The 18568-nt window shown below is 44.2% G+C and overlaps 13 protein-coding genes and 1 non-coding gene across 14 annotated transcripts; 8 read left to right on the top strand and 6 right to left on the bottom strand.

The window, feature by feature from the left end:
- Positions 1-53: 53 nt before the first annotated feature.
- Positions 54-942, bottom strand: OGAPODRAFT_16425 (uncharacterized protein). Its single transcript, XM_018354419.1, has one exon. It carries the CDS (start codon positions 932-934, stop codon positions 227-229), a length of 708 nt encoding a protein of 235 aa, XP_018210406.1. The 5' UTR covers positions 935-942; the 3' UTR covers positions 54-226.
- A 361-nt stretch (positions 943-1303) lies between these two features.
- Positions 1304-3312, top strand: OGAPODRAFT_76440 (uncharacterized protein; the record flags this gene model as incomplete). Its single annotated transcript, XM_018356176.1, has 3 exons — positions 1304-2027; positions 2050-2089; positions 2169-3312. 3 exons carry the CDS (start codon positions 1304-1306, stop codon positions 3310-3312), a joined length of 1908 nt encoding a protein of 635 aa, XP_018210405.1.
- A 153-nt stretch (positions 3313-3465) lies between these two features.
- Positions 3466-3970, top strand: OGAPODRAFT_16424 (uncharacterized protein). The gene is made up of 2 exons (XM_018354418.1): positions 3466-3541; positions 3727-3970. Exons 1-2 carry the CDS (start codon positions 3518-3520, stop codon positions 3964-3966), a joined length of 264 nt encoding a protein of 87 aa, XP_018210404.1. The 5' UTR covers positions 3466-3517; the 3' UTR covers positions 3967-3970.
- Positions 3971-4209: 239 nt separating this feature from the next.
- On the top strand, positions 4210-6874 carry OGAPODRAFT_100078 (ATP-dependent RNA helicase eIF4A; the record flags this gene model as incomplete). Its single annotated transcript, XM_018352953.1, has 2 exons — positions 4210-4318; positions 4362-6874. 2 exons carry the CDS (start codon positions 4210-4212, stop codon positions 5444-5446), a joined length of 1194 nt encoding a protein of 397 aa, XP_018210402.1. The 3' UTR covers positions 5447-6874.
- Positions 5536-6771, bottom strand: OGAPODRAFT_48787 (uncharacterized protein; the record flags this gene model as incomplete). Its single annotated transcript, XM_018355602.1, has 1 exon — positions 5536-6771. One exon carries the CDS (start codon positions 6769-6771, stop codon positions 5536-5538), a length of 1236 nt encoding a protein of 411 aa, XP_018210403.1.
- Positions 6875-6918: 44 nt separating the features above from the next.
- On the top strand, positions 6919-10733 carry OGAPODRAFT_16422 (uncharacterized protein). The gene has a single exon (XM_018354417.1). The coding sequence runs from the start codon at positions 8171-8173 to the stop codon at positions 10724-10726; it is 2556 nt and encodes an 851-aa protein (XP_018210400.1). The 5' UTR covers positions 6919-8170; the 3' UTR covers positions 10727-10733.
- Positions 7137-7916, top strand: OGAPODRAFT_12951 (uncharacterized protein; the record flags this gene model as incomplete). The annotated part of the gene is made up of 1 exon (XM_018353341.1): positions 7137-7916. The coding sequence occupies one exon, from the start codon at positions 7137-7139 to the stop codon at positions 7914-7916; it is 780 nt and encodes a 259-aa protein (XP_018210401.1).
- A 912-nt stretch (positions 10734-11645) lies between the features above and the next one.
- Positions 11646-12445, top strand: OGAPODRAFT_82450 (uncharacterized protein; the record flags this gene model as incomplete). The annotated part of the gene is made up of 1 exon (XM_018356619.1): positions 11646-12445. The coding sequence occupies exon 1, from the start codon at positions 11801-11803 to the stop codon at positions 12443-12445; it is 645 nt and encodes a 214-aa protein (XP_018210399.1). The 5' UTR covers positions 11646-11800.
- A 30-nt stretch (positions 12446-12475) lies between these two features.
- OGAPODRAFT_8259 (uncharacterized protein) lies at positions 12476-12904 on the bottom strand (the record flags this gene model as incomplete). Its single annotated transcript, XM_018356625.1, has 1 exon — positions 12476-12904. The coding sequence occupies one exon, from the start codon at positions 12902-12904 to the stop codon at positions 12476-12478; it is 429 nt and encodes a 142-aa protein (XP_018210398.1).
- Positions 12905-13031: 127 nt separating this feature from the next.
- On the bottom strand, positions 13032-15031 carry OGAPODRAFT_76435 (uncharacterized protein; the record flags this gene model as incomplete). Its single annotated transcript, XM_018356175.1, has 1 exon — positions 13032-15031. One exon carries the CDS (start codon positions 15029-15031, stop codon positions 14534-14536), a length of 498 nt encoding a protein of 165 aa, XP_018210397.1. The 3' UTR covers positions 13032-14533.
- Positions 15032-15117: 86 nt separating this feature from the next.
- OGAPODRAFT_t51 lies at positions 15118-15191 on the top strand. The gene has a single exon. It is a non-coding gene; the product is annotated as a tRNA-Ile (tRNA).
- Positions 15192-15238: 47 nt separating this feature from the next.
- On the bottom strand, positions 15239-16537 carry OGAPODRAFT_76434 (uncharacterized protein; the record flags this gene model as incomplete). Its single annotated transcript, XM_018356174.1, has 1 exon — positions 15239-16537. The coding sequence occupies one exon, from the start codon at positions 16535-16537 to the stop codon at positions 15239-15241; it is 1299 nt and encodes a 432-aa protein (XP_018210396.1).
- Positions 16538-16674: 137 nt separating this feature from the next.
- On the top strand, positions 16675-18118 carry OGAPODRAFT_76433 (uncharacterized protein). The gene has a single exon (XM_018356173.1). It carries the CDS (start codon positions 16724-16726, stop codon positions 17408-17410), a length of 687 nt encoding a protein of 228 aa, XP_018210395.1. The 5' UTR covers positions 16675-16723; the 3' UTR covers positions 17411-18118.
- OGAPODRAFT_93921 (uncharacterized protein) lies at positions 16675-18434 on the bottom strand (the record flags this gene model as incomplete). Its single annotated transcript, XM_018357434.1, has 3 exons — positions 16675-17527; positions 17586-18120; positions 18199-18434. The coding sequence occupies 3 exons, from the start codon at positions 18432-18434 to the stop codon at positions 17495-17497; spliced, it is 804 nt and encodes a 267-aa protein (XP_018210394.1). The 3' UTR covers positions 16675-17494.
- Between the last annotated feature and the right edge of the window lie 134 nt (positions 18435-18568).

Below are 18568 nucleotides of genomic sequence, written 5' to 3'. Positions count from 1 at the left end.
GACATAAAAGTTTATGGTATAAAAATTTTCGAAACTGGCCAAGGCGGTGCATAAATTTTTGTAGCCAACTACAGGTCGCTGGACTGTAATACAAGCTGAACAAGAAAAGTCGAGATAATCAACTAGAAAAGTACAATAAACAGACGTAGAACAACTCTATGTTCGACAAATGATGTAGAAAGTTGTCTGCCTTTACGCCCCTATTCGAATTTGTAGATCCTTGAAGTCAGACAATCACACAGCAGCCACCCTTGTCCTCGGATGTGGTTTTGGATGACTTGTTGGCACTAGGCTTGCCTGCAGTAGGCTGGGCTGCGACAGGGGCGACGTTTGACAGTTTCTCAGCCATTACACTGGCACAAACATCAAACACTTTCTTGACGTTTTCTCCCGTGATGGCTGATGCTTGGAGATGTCCCATTACAGTATGTCCAACCTGGGAGCTAATCTCAAGCTCCTCTTGTTCTGTTACAAGCTGGTCGTGGCTCAGTTGGTTTTTCAAATCGCATTTTGTTCCAACAAGGATTATCGGGACATCTGGCTGGTAATTTTGCACTTCGGGAATCCATGTTTCTATAATATTGGAGAGCGATGGCTGAGAGTCCACAGAGTAGCATGCGACTACCACATCGACATCGGAGTAGATGGGAGTCCGAAGTCCTTCGAAATCTTCCTGACCGGCAGTATCGTGCAGAGAGAGCTTGAATGTCGAGGACCCATTTGAGATGAGACAATTGTATGTCTCAAAAATTGTTGGGATGTAGTCTTTATGATTAGCAGGCTTGCCATCTTTGTAATTTATTAGGAGCGACGTCTTACCGCATCCCGAGTCTCCAATGACCACTATTTTTATCTCCTTGGACGGAGTTTGGCTATTATCTACCTGCGTAAAAGACTCCAGGTTCGAGGGTAGTTTATAGACAGAGGCAGACATCAATGTTTATTGCAAACAAACGAAGAACTCTCGCAGAGTTATTATTGGTTTGGATGTGTTTTTACTTTAGTGACTCGATGTGCCAGGTAGCACAACTCAACATCCTTACACAGAGAATGGGTCATGGTGCGATTTTGTTTTTCGAACGAGGTGCCCGTGGACGTATGACCAGAGCCTCTGTCCCCTAAAAACTAGTGTAACGACATGCCTCCATGTCGCCAGTTTCAGTGTCGGCTCCCGTGCATTTGCTCCATATTATCCACGGCTGTACCAAATTTCAAAGACTGATCGTGACCAGCGCACGACTTTTATCTATATTTGGAAGCATATAAACACAAAACTCACCGCGATAAACACTCCGTAAACAACATGGACTCTTTCTTTGTGGAGCCCATAGCCCGGGGCAGCAAGTACAGACTACTTGAGCAGTCCGAGCTGCCCACCCCGGACCCAGATCTGCAATTCAAAATAGTAATTGTGGGAGACTCAGGATGCGGTAAAACATCGCTATTATCATCTTACATTCGAGGATCGTTCCCATCAGAGTACGAGCCGACCATCTTTGAAAATCACAGAGCCTTTCTACAGGACAGTTCACAGCATCACATACTGACAGTTGATCTTTGGGATACAGCAGGACAGGAAGACTACGAGAGACTGAGAAGATTGAGCTATCAAGACTCGAACCTGATAATCCTTGCGTACTCACTGGCCGCTAAGGAGTCGTTGCTTAACATTCCAGAGGTGTGGGCCCCCGAGATCCTGGGATTCTGTGACAAAACGCCAATTGTGCTTGTTGGCTTGAAGGCTGACGTTTCCACAAAAGAGGTGCATCCGGAGCAGGCATACAATGTAGCCAAATCGATCGGTGCTGTGGCGCATATCGAATGCTCGGCCAAGCAGATGTACAATGTTGATAAGCTGTTCAATGCGTGCGTGAATGTGGTCTACAATCAGCACCAGACAGCTGCGAGAGAGGCTGCGAGAGACTCCAAGAGGTTCAGCAAGGGACACTTCAGAATTGCCAGCAACAGCAACAACCTCGCCGCTGTTGGTTCTGAGATCTCCAAGGAGTCTAGCAGCGATTCCTGCTGTACAATAATGTGATACCCTAGCGATAGATTTTAGTAATCATAATAACAGGCGAGGAACAGCGTACGTGCATCGTGCAAAAATGTTATCGATCTTTGCAATGATTCGTATTTTCTGAAATGCTTACGGACGATCTTACAAGCACTTCCAAATACGATGCAGGCCTCCAGTCCGAAGCACACTACAGTGCTCGGATGACCGCGTTTCAGTTCAAACTCAGATCAAAGCTTCTAAGACTTGTCCAACATGAAACGCCTCTTCTTTCTAAAATACAGAAATCATGCTACACAGAATGGCGAGACATTTACTTCACATATTCAGCAAACCTCGGGTCACACACTTTCTACGTGCTATGTCTTCCTCTACCCGTGTGGTTTGGATACTCCTATCGTGATTTGGTCTATGTTCTCGGACTAGGCATTTTTTTCACAGGCGCAGTCAAAGATTACCTCTGTCTTCCGAGACCGCGTTGCCCGCCTCTTGTCCGCAAAACTATGAGCCACTACACATCGCAGGAGTATGGGTGTCCCTCTAGCCACTCAGCCAATGCGGCAGCGGTGTTTAGTCTGCTTTCATACCACATACTATCCAACCTTGACTCGTTTACGGCTACAACGGCTCTGCTGCTGATGCTTGCTCTACTCTTATACTTCGCCTCTATGGTGTTTGGACGGATCTACTGCGGCATGCATGGAATGGTGGATGTAGTGGTGGGAATATTGATCGGCACATCAACGGTAATTCTGAGACTGATTACCAAATCCAACTGGGACTCTTTTCTGACAAGCAGCTCAGTCCTGGCACCCACTTTCGCAGTGGGATTCTATTACGCACTATTATACTTCCACCCTCTTCCTGTTGATCACTGTCCGTGCTTCGAGGACAGTGTCGCATTCATGGGCGTGCTGATGGGCCTCGATATAGGATTCTGGTCGCTCGCCAACTCTTCTTTCAAAGCCGCAGACATGGAGTACCACGGTACCTGCAAATACTCGCTCGAGCAACTCGGATACATGAAAAGTGCTTTTAGACTGGCCCTTGGACTTTCGATTCTGGCTGTCTGGAAGGCTCTTGCTAAGCCTCTGCTCACCATTATCTTGAAACCGGTACATTCACGAGTGTTTGCAAGTCAAGCTACCAAACTCGACAACCTGAGCGATTGTGCTGCACTAAGACCACGTTACGAACTACGACTTCTTGTGAGGCTTGGTGTTTACAGCGGCATTGCCATCATTGCTATTTGGATGGACGCCATTTACCAATACGTAGGACTAGCTTTGGACTAGAGATGCATTTCTGATAGATATAGATAATAGATAATGCTCGCGATCTGGTAATATCAATGTGACTGTGAAATTCTACACCTCACACCAAACAGCTTTTTTTTCGCCTGGAGAGTTTCAATTCAGTGTGCGGTGTGATTTTTTGTCCGGCTGGGGCTGAAATTTTTAGAGAAAACTAAACCTTGAAATATATCTATACACAAGCAAAATGGAAAACGATAAAGGTGAACTCGTAAGTGGTGAATGTAACAAGGGAGTCGTATAGAGAGAAACTGAAGATATGAGTCTAGGATCACCAATCACCCGTTGATTTCGAGAGAAGAAATTCAAGAAGTTCAAAGCTACAACGGCTTAGTGAAAGCACCGTATTTCAGTTTTCGACATCCTCCCACGCTTATCCAAACTCTAACAAACTAGGTTGAATTGTACATTCCAAGAAAGTGTTCTGCCACCAACAGAATTATTAAGGCTAAGGACCACGCTTCTGTCCAAATCAACATTGCCAACGTTGATGAGGAGGGAAGAGCTATTCCAGGCTCTCACACCACCTACGCTTTGTGTGGATACATCAGAGGAAGAGGTGAGGCTGACGACTCTTTGAACAGACTCGCTCAACAGGATGGTTTGCTCAAGAACGTCTGGTCTTACTCCCGTTAAGCAGGCTGTATAAACTAATAAGAAAAAGATAGGAAATTAAGGATGTTGTGTGCGGAAGCGATAAGCGGACCATCGTGTAAACTAGCTGTAATTGTGCTTCAGATGCCGGATTCGTTGGCGATCAGGGGTTACAGTAGTCCATTTTATCCTTGTTACCCTGCTTAAAAATTTTTTCCTCCAGCAAATGGATCTGGTGCGTAAAGTTGGAAAAAATTTACTCCTTCAAATTAATTATAGTCCAGTATGGCATCTGAAAATATCCAAGAAGTTGACTCCAACTTGATCGAATCTAACTACGACAATGTCGTCTACACCTTTGACGAACTTAACCTCAAGCCAGAAATTATCAGAGGTAAGTAAATCCGGTTCTTTCTCTTCTTTTTCTAACCTTATAGGTATTTTCGCTTACGGTTACGAACAGCCTTCTGCTATTCAGCAAAGAGCTATCTTGCCAATCACTGAGGGTAGAGACGTTCTTGCCCAGGCCCAATCTGGTACCGGTAAGACCGCCACTTTCACCATTTCCGCATTGCAAAGAATCGACGAGAAGTTGAAGAAAACCCAAGCATTGATTCTCGCCCCAACCAGAGAATTGGCTTTGCAAATCCAAAAGGTTGTGTTGGCCATTGGTATGCACTTGGATCTGACTGTTCATGCTTCAATTGGTGGTAAGGCTGTCCAAGAGGACATGGAGGCCCTTAGAAACGGTGCACAAATCGTTGTTGGTACTCCAGGAAGAGTTTACGACATGATCGAGAGAGGTTACTTCAAGACCGATGCCATCAAGATGTTCATCATGGATGAGGCTGATGAGATGTTGTCGTCTGGTTTCAAAGAACAAATCTACAACGTGTTCCGTTTCTTGCCAACCACTACTCAGGTTGTCTTGCTTTCCGCTACCATGCCTCAAGATGTTCTGGAGGTCACCACTAAGTTCATGAGAAACCCAGTCAGAATTCTTGTCAAGAAGGACGAGCTGACTTTGGAAGGTATCAAGCAGTTCTACATTGATGTCGATGAGGAACAATACAAATTCGACTGCCTGTGCGACTTGTACGACTCCATTTCTGTCACGCAAGCCGTTATCTTCTGTAACACCAGAAGAAAGGTCGAGACCCTTACCCAACAATTGACCGAGAACAACTTCACTGTCTCTGCTATCCACTCCGACTTGAGTCAGCAAGACAGAGACACCATCATGAACGAGTTCAGAACGGGTTCTTCCAGAATTTTGATTTCTACCGACTTGCTGGCCAGAGGTATTGATGTTCAGCAGGTCTCGTTGGTTATCAACTACGACTTGCCATCCAACAAAGAAAACTACATTCACAGAATCGGTAGAGGTGGTAGATTTGGTAGAAAGGGTGTTGCCATCAACTTGATCACCAGAGAGGACACTGAGATGCTCAGAGAAATCGAAATGTTCTACTCCACTCAAATTGTTGAAATGCCTTCAAGCATTAACGACTTGTTCGATTGAACTAATAAGACTTGAACTATCAGGTTTGCGCCTTTACATGTGAATTTATATAACTTGTGTAAGACTCAAGCATGCACGAGGTTAGTGATTTATTTATTTGTTTCTTTTATTTTCTCCGTTTCTTTAGACTCCTCCCCTATCTTGTCCTTCGACGCTGGTGCCTCTGGCTCCTTCAGTCTCTTCTGTTCATCCTGTTCGTCTCTCTTTTCCTCATATTCATCCAAATTTATATCGTCTTTCAGACCAGTCTTCACATTTTTGCTTCGTAAATTCTCTTCCTTGATCAACTCGTCTTGCTCTTTGAGGATGCTTAGCTTCAATGCGTCATCATCCTGAAACATTTCGAGTTTAGCGACATTGTATAATTCATCTGGAATAGAGGATAGAACTGCCAACAGTGCGTCATAGTAGCTTTCGAAACTGTCAGCATGTTCACCATATGTGAACGTGGAGGAGAGAATAAGCAAAGAGGATGGAATCTTTTGTCTCAATCGAAGGTCCAACCAAATCCTCAAGTCATCCCGCAAACGCGCTGGAGACGTACCAGTGGTTTTGATTCCACGTGAGGCACATGCAGTTTTTAGCTCCGGGACGGTAAGACTGTCCACACCCTCGTAGTCTATGGCACGGTCGTCCTTGATGATTTGCATAAGCTTGTGTCTAATTTGGTATCTCAAAATCTCATCTGTTCCATATGCGGACATTCCCATATACCTTGACATGGCCACCAATTGCGGACGTGAGAGGTTATCCAGAACTTGGTCATTCTTGAAACACCTCGCTATTTTTATCAATTCCTCGTGGCTGGGCTTTGCTCCTCTGTGGATTGTTTTGAAGAATTTAACGAACAGCTCTTTATCAGCCTCATCTATCTTGGTTGGCAAAATTAATCCGCTTTCACGAAAAGTCTTCTGGATGAACTCCGATGCCTTTTGTCTGGTGTTGGCCAAATTGGATGTCTTCCGTTTTCGGTCCTTCTCTGACTCGTATGTGGAAGGCAGCATGTTGGGAAACAATTTGAGAGCCACTGGCAGCAAAAGCTCTGCAAAAGGAACCAGAATGAACACAGAGAAAGGCACTAGTCTAAGGATATCTGTCGTTGTTCTGGTCAATTGCTTGGTCTCTCTTCTGGTCAATTCGTAACCTGCGAGCATCTTGATGAGCAGTTTTGACGAAACTTTGATTTCAAAACCTAGAAGTTTCGTTCCGTGCCAATAATGTTGCACTTCCTTCATGATCTTCTGACCCAAAGTAAGCTTTGGTGGCGAGTCTTCCGTTTTCGTCAACCGTTTCTCGTTCGACTCCTGCTCAGTGGTCGAGTACATGCGAATGCTCTGATATTTCTGTACTCTGTATAATATAATGTGTGGATTGAAAGCACGCACGGGCCGAAGCCCAAGTGGTCGTCCAATCTTGAGCATGATAACTAGATAAATAAATAATTTTGATATATTTTTTTGTCATTCCAGCCCCGGATCTCTTGATGTAAGCCGAATGATTTTGGTGCCTTCTGGCTGAGCTCGAATTGCCTCAGTTATCACCGAGCAGGCATGCATGATCAATTCCATACTGGGAACGCAGATCAATGGGGAATCAGCTTGTCAAGCAGTGTGTCGTTCTTCTGCCCGGTTGCTCTACGGTGCAAGGAAGTGCTAGAATTGCTAAATAACAATTCCTCTCTCCCTTTATCATGAACTCAAGCATGCCTGGATCTTTTCCTGGGTCCTATGACTCTATTTCGGAACCGAGAGACTCCTCTTTGATGGTGGCACAAATCATCAAGGTGCGAAATAGTTTCAAACAGGAATTTATGGACATGCTGAACATACTTTTGTTACTGGAGCTGATAGTCATTTATCTCCAAGATCAATCATTTTTCAAGCTGGTGATCAGAGTTTCGCTTCAACTGTTTCTTGCAGGCGTCAATTCTCATACCTTGCGCCAATGGATCGAGTACAATCTATTATCGACAGGACAGACAGTCACTGAAGAAGCATTAACGACCCAGTTCATCTATTTCCAGAAAGCAGTCCTGGTGGAGGTGATCTTGATCAACAGCATAGCGCTTGCAGACCATCTTTTCTTTTACCGCGATCATAGTCGACTACCAGATATTCCGCGTGATTCGCTAGTATCGTATCTGAATCTGCACACACAATACAGCATCGAGTTCTACGAGTCCAAAAACACGTTCCGCTACAACTCTATCTTCATAAACATCATAGGAGAGGCTAGACCCACTAATAGAACTGGACTGGTTATCTTAGACGCTCTAGTATTTTTGGGGCAGTACATTACGTACAGTCTGATCTATTGGCCCGAAAAATCAGAGCCCCCCAAATTGACCACAGAGCAGTCTTTGTTGCTACGCGAAAACGAAAACGAAATGCAGACGGCTGTAACGATATTCAATGTGGAACTATTTCCAGCAACCACGTTTACAGGTCTTTGGAGCCGCTTGACAATGTAAATATAGCATCAATAATCAGCCTTATGGTGTGAGGAGGGAACTCCCATTTGCTTTTTTAATTTTGTGGTCTCCAGGGCATTCATTCTTTCTAGATCGGAATTCAAGGGACTATTCTTTTGTTGCGGATTGAACAAACCGTCTTTCCAGTAAATTCCATCTGTTCGTGTCCCTCGACTGTGACTATTGTGACCTCCACCCCTGCTCTGTTAGACGAGAATCAGGAACGGCGTACGTTAGATCCGGTGTCAACAACCATGAGCTATTCAGTGGCGTCAACACCGGAGGGTGCTGCGCAGAGTGTTTACGAGGCATCACTTGACGGACAAAGCGATTACTTTGGCCAAGCCGATTTGTATGATGTCTCCAACAGGCTTCTTCAGTTCCATAATAAGATCCTCCCCGCTGATAACTACAATTCGCCCTACTACAATCCACTAAACTCTACTGATGAGCCGAAACCGGTGGACAAACTGATCAATCGGTTTTCAATCTGGAAAATGATTATCAAGCAATTGATCTTCTACTTCAAAGAGATCAGCATATTCAAGAAGCAAACATACCTCGGTAATAAGGCAATGCTGGAAAATTTGGAGCTTTTGAAGAAACAGACCAGCGGCAAACTGAAATTCAAAGGATCTGCATCAAAGAATCTCCGCCAGTCTTTGAGTTCGACCAGTTTGAATCAGCCGGATCAACACAACGCTCACCAAGAAGCCATGCTTAACAAATTTGTGCAGACGGCATTTCTCCCGGTAGGAGATCTCTCTGTTCTTTCGATCTCTAGCACATTATCCAACTATCACAACAGCTTGGCTGAAAAGGAGCTGATAACCCATAACCAACTCACTTTGAAAATCATCCCGCGCTTGGAAAACTTGAAAGAAAGTTTGAACGAAACGATAAAACAGATTGCGTCATTAAAGGGTTCTAGTGATTTCAAAACTTCTGATCTCAAATATGAGATAACAAAGACAGGAGCAATTTTAGCTGATTATGTAACGTCCGTTGAGCTGCTCACGAAGGGCGAAACAACTACCTGCCTTGGCTCGCATCTCAAATTCACCAAACTGGAGCCCAAAAAGGACCCTTATTTACTGCGGCTGAAACTTGACCTCCAACTCAAAGACCAACTTTACGCTGAAGCACACCTGAAAGAAAGTTTTTATGATCTACAACACAAGAGCGTTCAGCTGGAAAGTATCTTGTATACTGAAGTCCAGAACTGTGTTCGCAACTTTGTCAATTTAATCAATGCTGAGCTTGATGCTGCAAAAGATAATATGGTGAGCGAGTTCATGAACGGATTTCTGAAAAACGATTTTGGCATTGATTGGGATTATTTCATTATGAATGACAACGCAAAGAATCTTTTGAAACTCTCTGCAAAGGAGTCGTTGATAAACGCCAAACAGATCAGGAAAAAATCGGATATTCATTATCCTTATCAGAAAGAGAGGATCAGCTCAAGTCTGATATCGGGATTTTTGGAAAAGAAATCAAAGTATCTGAAGAACTATTCAAAATTCTACTACGTGCTCACGTTCAACTTTATGCATGAATTCAAAACTGAGGACAGGAAGAAGGAAATGCATCCTTTGAACTCCTATAGTTTGGACGATATGAAAGTGAGTGCATCGCCAAATGATCCAAGGAAATTTATTGTCCGGATGAATTCAAGCAAATCAATTGAGTCCAAAACCAAATACACTTTCAGATGTCCTTCTCCAGAAATTGCATCAAGATGGCTGGAACAGCTTACGGAACTGTGCTCGCTGAGTAATCCTCTAGAAAGAAACAACCCAGCTAACACCGCATACCTTGCTCCATATTCGAATACTCCGTCCGTTGTTAACATGAATGCAGCTGACTCTAGTTCGTCTAGAGATGATGGCACATTTGTTTCTGGAGATACCAGCACATCTCAGAGCCAAATGTTAGAGAACAACCATTCTTCGTCGTCTTTGCATCTCCCATCGTTCCATTCGGTCAAGAAACTTAATTCACCCGAAATTCCGGCTCAGTCTGGACACAAGAAAAGCAACAGCCTATCTTCACTTCCGGCTATCAGTGCAGGCTCACCATCTTTGTATAGGCATACTTCGTCCGGAAGCTCAACTACTCAAGCCTCCGAAGCCATGTCATTACACTCGACCACTCCAACCTCCCCACCAAATGTGTCTGGAAGTGCAGCCAAAATCATAATCAATTCTCCAGATTCCACCACGCCTGATGAGCCTTCAGACTATTTCAATTACGCTGCACCACGGCCAAGACTTAGCAAGAGCGCCTCTACCGGAAGAGTGACGCCTCCTGCCCCCCAAGGATCACAGATTCTGCGGCCATCATCTCCTTCCCATCTGTCTCAAATAAGACAGCCTATTCAACGGTCATCCTCACCAAATATCCACAACAAGCATAACATTCCTAGCTTCCTAGGAGGTCAACAAACTGCATCCGGTTCACAAAGTTCCTCATACACTTCGATGTCTTCTACGGGTAATAACTCTCTTTCTTCTACCAAAGGCCTAGTTAGAGGCCGGGAAAGACTACAGGCTCAACTCAAAAAAGCTGCTTCCAACAACCAATCCAACCTGAACGGCGCGTTCTTGCAATTTGGAAATTCAGCCAGTGACTCCACAAACTTGTTGATACCGCCATCGGTCTCGAACCTGCCCCAAACTCCAGGTGTTCTTCCTTCTAACTCAATAGGTGACGTTTTTCCTGGAAGTGAATCACGTATCAGACCAACCCTTTCGTCATCAGAGCCATTGAAGTCTCCTGGTGCTCAGTCCCCAGAAGAATACCTCTAACGTCCAACTGAGAACGATTTTATTTCTGTCAAACATTTATAGTGCCAGTAAGCCTCACTGAGGACGATACGAAAAAAAGTAGACAAACAAGAGGATATACAGATATATATCCTATTGATAATTGATCGCGTGTCGGTGGATCGTTTGCATGTCCAATTGACCTCTAGCAATTGGTGAAAGCGATTGGTAGCTTTCGAGCATAGAAAACGCGAGACTACAGAATTTAGACTGCATCGTGGATTTGTTTATATAAAATTTGAGACAAGCATGTCCGCGAAACAGCGATCTAATAAGAAAGAGACAACCGCTGATCAAATTAACTCTTCCACCACGTTGGAGAAAGGTGGTTCTGGGAGACTAGGGAAGATTCTATCCCAGGAGGCAATCGACAAATCATCTCTTACGCAAGCGAATGGAGATTTTGAGGAAGAAGACGATGGTTTTGTTTTCAAAAGGGCGTCTCAACAACAAGTACAAAAAAAGGTCCCAGGGAAACGTGGACGTCCTCCTGGGTCGAAGAATAAGCCAAAGTCTACCGTGAAAAAGGAGCCACAAAAGAGACAAAAAGTTACTCGAAAAGCACCCGAGCCCAAAGCTCCCAAGACCAGCCTTCTGGATGAACTCGAGCAAGATTCAGTAGAGGATTCTGAAGAAGAAGATAAGATATTCTCCATGGATTCTTCTTTCCAACCACCAAAAGCCGCAAAGAAATCAAACCCTATTCCAAAGAGCAAGACATTAGAAAAGCGCTCGCGTAAGCCACGAAACAACAAAATACCTGCAAAGGAGCCCCAAAATGAGACACAACTTGGGGTAGCAACTGCCCACGATTTGATACCCGAAGCCCCTGAACGTGTTCTCCCGAAACAGTCTACTCTCTCCAAAATCTTATCTCAGGCGCGAACTAAGGAGGTCAAACCGGAATTCGAGACTAAAAAACGCAGATCGTCGTTGAGTAATAGAGGAAAACGATTGTCGTCAGTAGGCAACGGTTTTATTGCCGAGCCAGACCGCGAAATACCCGTCGAGGAACTATATAAGCATGTGTCACAAGACCTACCGGATCCGCACAAAATGAGACAACTGATGGTGTGGTGTGCTAAAAGAGGAGCAAGTAAAGCTCCCAGAAAGAAAATCAGTACCGCAGAGAGCATAGCCAATGTGATAGAAGATGAACTAATCAGAGACATAGCCGACGGGAAGATAAATACGAGTTGGTGGCTGGCAGAAGACGATGTCGACGAAGGCGACCTTGGCAGTAACGCAAACCTTAATAAGCCAATCATTGTTTTGCCCAACAAGGCCAATCAAGAAAACATGCACACGCTTGAACTGTATGAAAAGAAGCTCGCGGAACTTAATAAAGAGGAGGCCCAGTGGATGGAAGTCAGAAATATAGTTAAACTGCCCAAAATTCAGGTTGATGCACCACTACAACATGATAATCTTATACAAGAGAAACTGGGCGAAATTGTGAATCAACTAGAGTCATTGGAGTCCTACAAAGCACGACTGGACAAACTTCGTCTACTGCGTGTTCTGGAAAACATCAAGCTGATGGTGCATAAACTAAAGCAGTCTAAAAATGCAATCAACACATTGACTGAGGCTACAATCCGTGAGATATCGCGCAAGATGACTCAACTGATTGACCACGACAACGACGGCAATAAAGTGTCGTCGCTGGATTTGCTCAAAGGGTTTTCTGAGCTGGGGTAATTGTATATTAGATGTCAGGACTATAATGTATTATAGGTATTTTTTAGCGAGAAGACACACTCTGGAGTCAAATCCAGCGCTGCGGATCGGGTCATTGACGTTGTAGAAGGGGCTCAGCAGGTTTTTGACGTACAATTCGTTCACCTCTATGAAAAACTGTCGTATACTTTCGTCTTGGTTTTTCACATTTGTTGATATGATGAACTTAATGTTTCCTTGTGTGAGATAGCTATATACTTGGTAGCCATAGAATGCATCGAGGTTTTTGAAAAATATCTGGTTGTTTTTGAACTGTTGATCTTGAAGTATATCGAGTGAAGCGTTTACAATAAATTGTTGTAGTTCTTTTATCTCGACTGGAAAATTGGGTTTTCCATCGCCAGACTGCTTGTAAGTGCCAATCTCAAGTTCATACAGCGGACCATCGTTGGTTCCAATTATGGCAAAGTAGTAAGACATCAACTCAAGTAAATAAATTGTTTTTGGGTTTTGGGTGTGATTAAAAGATAAAATCTCTTAATATAAAAATGCAATGACTGTTGTACTGGATACGCAGCTCAACCTCAAAAAATACAAGCCAATAAAGGTACCTGCGGATCCAAATGGGTTTGAGTCACATAACAGTCTTCTCAGCTCTACTCTGACAAACGATTCTAATAAATATGAGGGACTGGTTGAGGAAACACAGGAGCTTCTGGACGCTCGGAAGTCGCTCGTCCATGATCTCAAGTTAAGTAGAGATCAGGCTCATGATCCAAAGATTTGTATGGAGCCTCGCTCTAAATTTGAGCCGAACATCCTCGAGGACAAAACGTTTCAAATCTGCAGGAAACGAGCGGAGAAAGTGAAAACCATCATTCAAAGCTACTACGACTTTATCGAACTCTATCAGAATACAGTGCACTACGACGATGCTGATCCTCAGACTCCACTGTATGAAGGAGTTGAGGGAGTATTCAACCCTTTGCAAATTATACGAAACCGACGTATCAGAAAGAAATACAACGAAAAGCTCACGACCTTTCCTCTAGGAGACTACAAGCCACCCTCAAGAGTGTTTAGCAAATACAACAAGCAGCATCTCATCTGGCAAGTAAACCTTAACGAATATTACAACGATATCACTTGGAGAGAAAAGCACTGGCATGAATTGAAGAGGCCAAACGGAGAACTCTGGTTTCCTAAGCTAGACAGCGCAAAGCAGACCCCACAGAAAAACAGACGGCTGAAAAGCCTTCATGAGCAACTGTTTGTTGGATTTGATGGCGAGTTCCACAAGGAAGACGATGACAGCTCCGGGGACGATCGACGTCTCAGTTCGCTTGCTCGTGTGAACGAAAGCTCTGCATCTCTTGCTCGACTAGAGCACTATCGATTAAACAGTTTAAAACGCACTCCTGGCCATACTAGATCCTTGAAGAGTGACGAGGATTTTGATACCCCTTCTTCGCGCAACTCAAGTATAGATAAGCTAAGTTTTCTTTTTCAAGGTGGAAAATCGAGCGAATCGCTGTCCCCATCGCATCCGACAGAAAGTGATGAAACAGCAAACTGCGATGATCTCTCGGAGCAAAAAAGGATGGTCAAAGGCCTCCAAAGCAAGCTCGCTCTTGCAGAGTCGAGGATCCGCATCGCAGACTATCATCGGGAAGACATTATTGCCGCCAAAGGCCTTGACATCCAAAAGCAGCTCGAATCATTCGAGTCCACCCAAGCGCAAACTAGTCAGATATCGCAATCGCTGCAAACAACCATTAACAAGGTCGACGCCATCTTGGACCGATTCAATCAATTCAACAACGCCAAATCGTACAAAATTGAAGAATTACTGGGTTATTGTGACAGGACAAACGGTGAGATTAATACATCAATCACTTTGAGGATAAGGAATATACAGGAGAAGAAAGATCAGCTTTCAAACACCAACGATGAATGGTTGTTCCAGCTCGTGTACTCATGCTTGGAGAACTTGATTGTGTTGGCACTCTGGATCATTTGGATCATCGTCGAGTTTTGGAGACTCATCAAGCGCATCTTTTTAATTTTGATGAAACTTTTAAAATTCATATTTCTATAGCAGACTATTGATTATTTCTTTCCAAATCCTCCAGTAGATCCGAATCCCCCTTCACCTCTCTCAGTAGTCTCTTCTTTCCATTGCTCGGTGGTCAACTCGTTGACCTCAGCCATCACAATTTTCTCGAGTATAAGCTGTGCAATGCGGTCACCTTCGTTGATTTCAAAGTCTTTACTGGAGTGGTTGAAAAGAACGACTTTCACTTCTCCACGATAGTCAGCATCAATGACTCCGGCACCTGTTGAAATCCCATGTTTGACTGCAAGTCCAGAACGAGGAGCAACGCGTCCGTACGTACCTTCGGGGACAATAATGCTGATGTCAGTAGCCACCAGGCCTTGGCCGTGTCCAGGAATCACTGCCTTCTCAGAGGAGTATAAGTCATAACCAGCAGCCAATGCAGAACCTCTAGTTGGTGCTTTGGCTTTCGGAGAACGGAGATACACTTTCAGGGGCTGCATTATCGGTTCCAATTTCTGTCTTTTGTTAAGATGGTTATCTGAAGACATGACACGAAAAACTTGAAAAGATGATTTTGACGCGTGCAAGTCTGAACTAACTGTATTTGTATCCACAGACCATTTCAACCGTTCCAGGTTCCTTGGCCCAGTTGGTTAAGGCATCGTGCTAATAACGCGGGGATCAGCAGTTCGATCCTGCTAGGAACCATTTTTTTACATCATTTAACTTGAAAGCAGAAGAGCGTAATTTTTGAGCTATTTCTTATGTCCATGGAACCGATGAGACAGGTACTTGTATGCTTCCTTCTGGTTAAGAACCCTACCCTTGTCGTCTCGATAAACCAAGTTAATTTTCGACCCGTCAGATCTTGAGGTGAGCTCTGCTCTGTCTTTCAAAAGCTTGAGAGTGCGAGAAAGTCCCATATTGGCATCGACTTCGTCATGGAGCACAGCGAGTTTTTCAGAAACATGAGTGAGGCTGGAGCTGGGTTCTGTCGTGTCAGCCACATCTTCAACCTTTTCAGTTTTTTCGACGGTGTCGTCACCGTTGAGCTTCTCCAAGAAATCTGCGTCTTCATCCAAAACCACGGCCCCTTCTTCCTGTTGGCGTTCTTCAATCGCTATAGGTCTGGATTGTTGTCTTTGTTGTCTTGAAGCAGACAAGAATTTGTTCAACTCGATGTCATCTTCCTTTTCCAAATCCTCATTGATCAGCTTCAGTCGCTGAAAATTAGCTTCCTTCAGCTCTTCTTTATCACTCCGCTTGTTTCTAACCTTACTTTTTAATCTCTTGATTACTGGGGCATTATAGTCAGATGACTGAGATTCCTGCTCGTCATCATCCAAGTCCAATGAAACAAGTTTCTTAGTTTGCTTTTTTGGAATTATTTTCTCCCCGAGTCTGAATACGTTATCCTGCTCTTTATTATCGCTGTCCTTGTCCCCGTTCACCTGATTCCCCAGAAATTCTTTTACTCGCCTGCGGTTTGCAAGATCATGACTTTCAAGCTGGTCTTCTTCTTCCTCAAACACACTCCTGTCTTTTAAAGTGAATACCACTTCTTGGCTTTCTCCAAGGAGCTCCGCATAATCCTCTTTACTATGAGCAACGCTTACACCCTGTAGATCATCATCCTCCAATTTTGCCTTTCTCTTGCGTGCTACTTTTACTTGCTGTGAAGTGCCCAGCTTAGCGAGCCACTCATCGTCGGTATTCTCTTCCTTGTCTAATCTCGCTAGAAGCGTTTCCCCTGATTCCAGCTTACGCCGATGAAGATCGCTCTTGGTTTTGGCTATTCGCTGCTGCAATTCATCTAATTGTTTTTGCTTCCTGCGTTCATCCTCCGCTCTTCGATAATTTTCATACTCCGGGTCATTATCTGCTTTTTCTGATGTGATCAAAGGCAGTCCTAAATGTGATCGTATCTTGTTCGTTTCATCTAAGTCATTGTCCTCTCTTTTATCTCCTGAAGGCCTATCATTTGTAGAAATCAATGGAAGACCCAATTTTGCCCGTAATTGGTTCGTTTCCTCAACAGAAAGGGACACTTCCATGGCTGAACACTAACTAGGTCAGATTATAAAAAAATATATAGGAGTCGATCGACGCGACTCTCACTCTTGCTTACTAAGATGGCCCCGAATAGCAATATTCTATGCACGCCATAGTCTACTAGAGGAAAGGCGGTTCCCTAAATTGGTTTAACATCTACGTTTTCTTCTCAATTGAGTTCATAAAGAATGGTTCACTACATTATTGACGAAAGCGACCCTAAAGAATCTGGACTGGAGGCTCCTTACATCAAGCTGTACTCTCAGGCTACTCCGAACGGCCAGAAAGTGTCGATTCTGCTTGAATTACTAGGCCTTGATTATCATGTCCGCAAAATTGATATCATGAAAGGCGAGTGTAAGGAGGATTGGTATCTCCAATTCAATCCTAACGGAAGAATACCTTCTCTTACCGATGTTTCCGCCAATGGAAAAGTGACCCATGTGAATGAGAGTGCTGCCATTATGATGTACCTTTGTGACAAATACGACAAGGACAGAAAATACAGTTATGAATACGGTACTGACTTGTATTACGAGCAATTGGAGTGGGTCTTCTTTCAAATGGCTGGTCTGGGTCCAATGAAGGGCCAGTACCACCATTTTGTGTACTACGCTCCGGAGAAGGTTCCATACGCAATTGAGAGATATAAAAATGAGACAATTAGATTATTCTCTGTTTTGGAAGAGAGACTTGCCCGCAACAAGACAGGTTATCTAGTGGGTGATCACCTGTCAATTGCCGATCTCTGCTCCTGGCCTTGGATCAACTCTCGCAGATTAGAAGAAGTTGAGAATTTCCCAAGACTCTCTCAGTGGCTTAGAAACATTGGAGAGATCGAGGCCGTCCAGCGTGGATCCAAGATCCCTGAGTAGAATAAAAAAGATTCTGTTATCTCTGATTGCGTACAATTGTATTTGCAAATGTCTTCCAGTCGAGTCCGGACAACAGTGCTTGTGCTATCGGATTGCAGTAGAAACTTTCTGCCCGTCCTCTGATGTAATTTTCCGCGTTGTATGGGTCTAGTCCAGGGGACTTGAGCTGCGGTACGCTAAACTTGACAAATATCATGGGGACCATGCTTGAGTCAAAATTTGCGAGCCCGACTTTCGTGGCACCTGTAGGAGTGACAAACATGACCAACGCTCTATTTTGTAGCTTTTCTCTAGCAAAGAAGTCTGCAAATGTCCCTGTGAGCTCACGGACCATTTTAGCGTCCATTTTGCTTCGCTTCCAGCATTTGCATTGCACGTACAAATGCACTTTGAAGGCATCATTCTGTTTTTGCTCAACAAATGGAACAACGTGCTTGAGAGCAGGGCCCAAGTAGGAGTCTGCAGGCTTTTCAGGTTCACGTTTCAGCTGCTTCAGGTTCCAGGTGGCTTGCATATCTATCCCTCCATCGTTGGCACCTCCTTGGAGTACTATTCGTTTCAAATTTAGGTGATGAGCAAGGAAGTCTGCAAATGATATTTCGTACAAAGATCCCCTAAACACTGTTGATTTCGGAGACGTTCCAACGACCTGCGCGTAAGTAAGATACGACTCTACCGAGTTGAAGCCCGGAGCGGAAATGACCTTCGTGCTCAGCTTCCGCACAGGTAGTGAAAATAACATGAAAGATTTTCAACACAGCGTGATCTAAGATATAAATGCTATTTACTGTTTGACTAGTTGGCCGATCTTGCGTTCGATGCTGTCGTAAGTTCGGTTGAGAGCCTTATCTATTTTTGCCAGTTCGTCTAGCGCGTCGTTCAATTCGGAGCTCAATTTCTGTGTGATCTCGGACACAGACAACTGCGGCTTGGGTGCCTCTTTTAGGTCCACACGTAGACCGGGTTCACTGGAGACCGGTTCGTTGGAGGTTGGTGTGTTTGCATTATCGCTTGTCTCAGACATGTTCCAAAAAGCACAGCCGAAGATTATTTTTTTATTCAGATGGTACACAAAACCAAAAACCAGCTCCGAAGGGAACGGGCGAAACAGAGGAAGGGCTCGCTTGGGACTGTCCAGCGGCAGCTTCCCGAAATCAA

Source organism: Ogataea polymorpha, assembly GCF_001664045.1.
Source record: "Ogataea polymorpha strain NCYC 495 leu1.1 chromosome Unknown OGAPOscaffold_4, whole genome shotgun sequence".
In the NCBI taxonomy this organism is placed as follows: domain Eukaryota; kingdom Fungi; phylum Ascomycota; class Pichiomycetes; order Pichiales; family Pichiaceae; genus Ogataea; species Ogataea polymorpha.
This window is presented reverse-complemented; position numbering and strand designations above follow the sequence as displayed.

Excerpts from the sequence above, each read along its gene's own strand:
- OGAPODRAFT_16425 (XM_018354419.1), bottom strand. The coding sequence starts at position 934 with ATGTCTGCCTCTGTCTATAAACTACCCTCGAACCTGGAGTCTTTTACG.
- OGAPODRAFT_16424 (XM_018354418.1), top strand. The coding sequence starts at position 3,518 with ATGGAAAACGATAAAGGTGAACTC. Across the intron at positions 3,542-3,726 it reads AAAACGATAAAGGTGAACTC|GTTGAATTGTACATTCCAAG; the intron begins GTAAGTGGTGAA and ends CTAACAAACTAG.
- OGAPODRAFT_16422 (XM_018354417.1), top strand. The coding sequence starts at position 8,171 with ATGAGCTATTCAGTGGCGTCAACACCGGAGGGTGCTGCGCAGAGTGTT.
- OGAPODRAFT_76433 (XM_018356173.1), top strand. The coding sequence starts at position 16,724 with ATGGTTCACTACATTATTGACGAAAGCGACCCTAAAGAATCTGGACTG.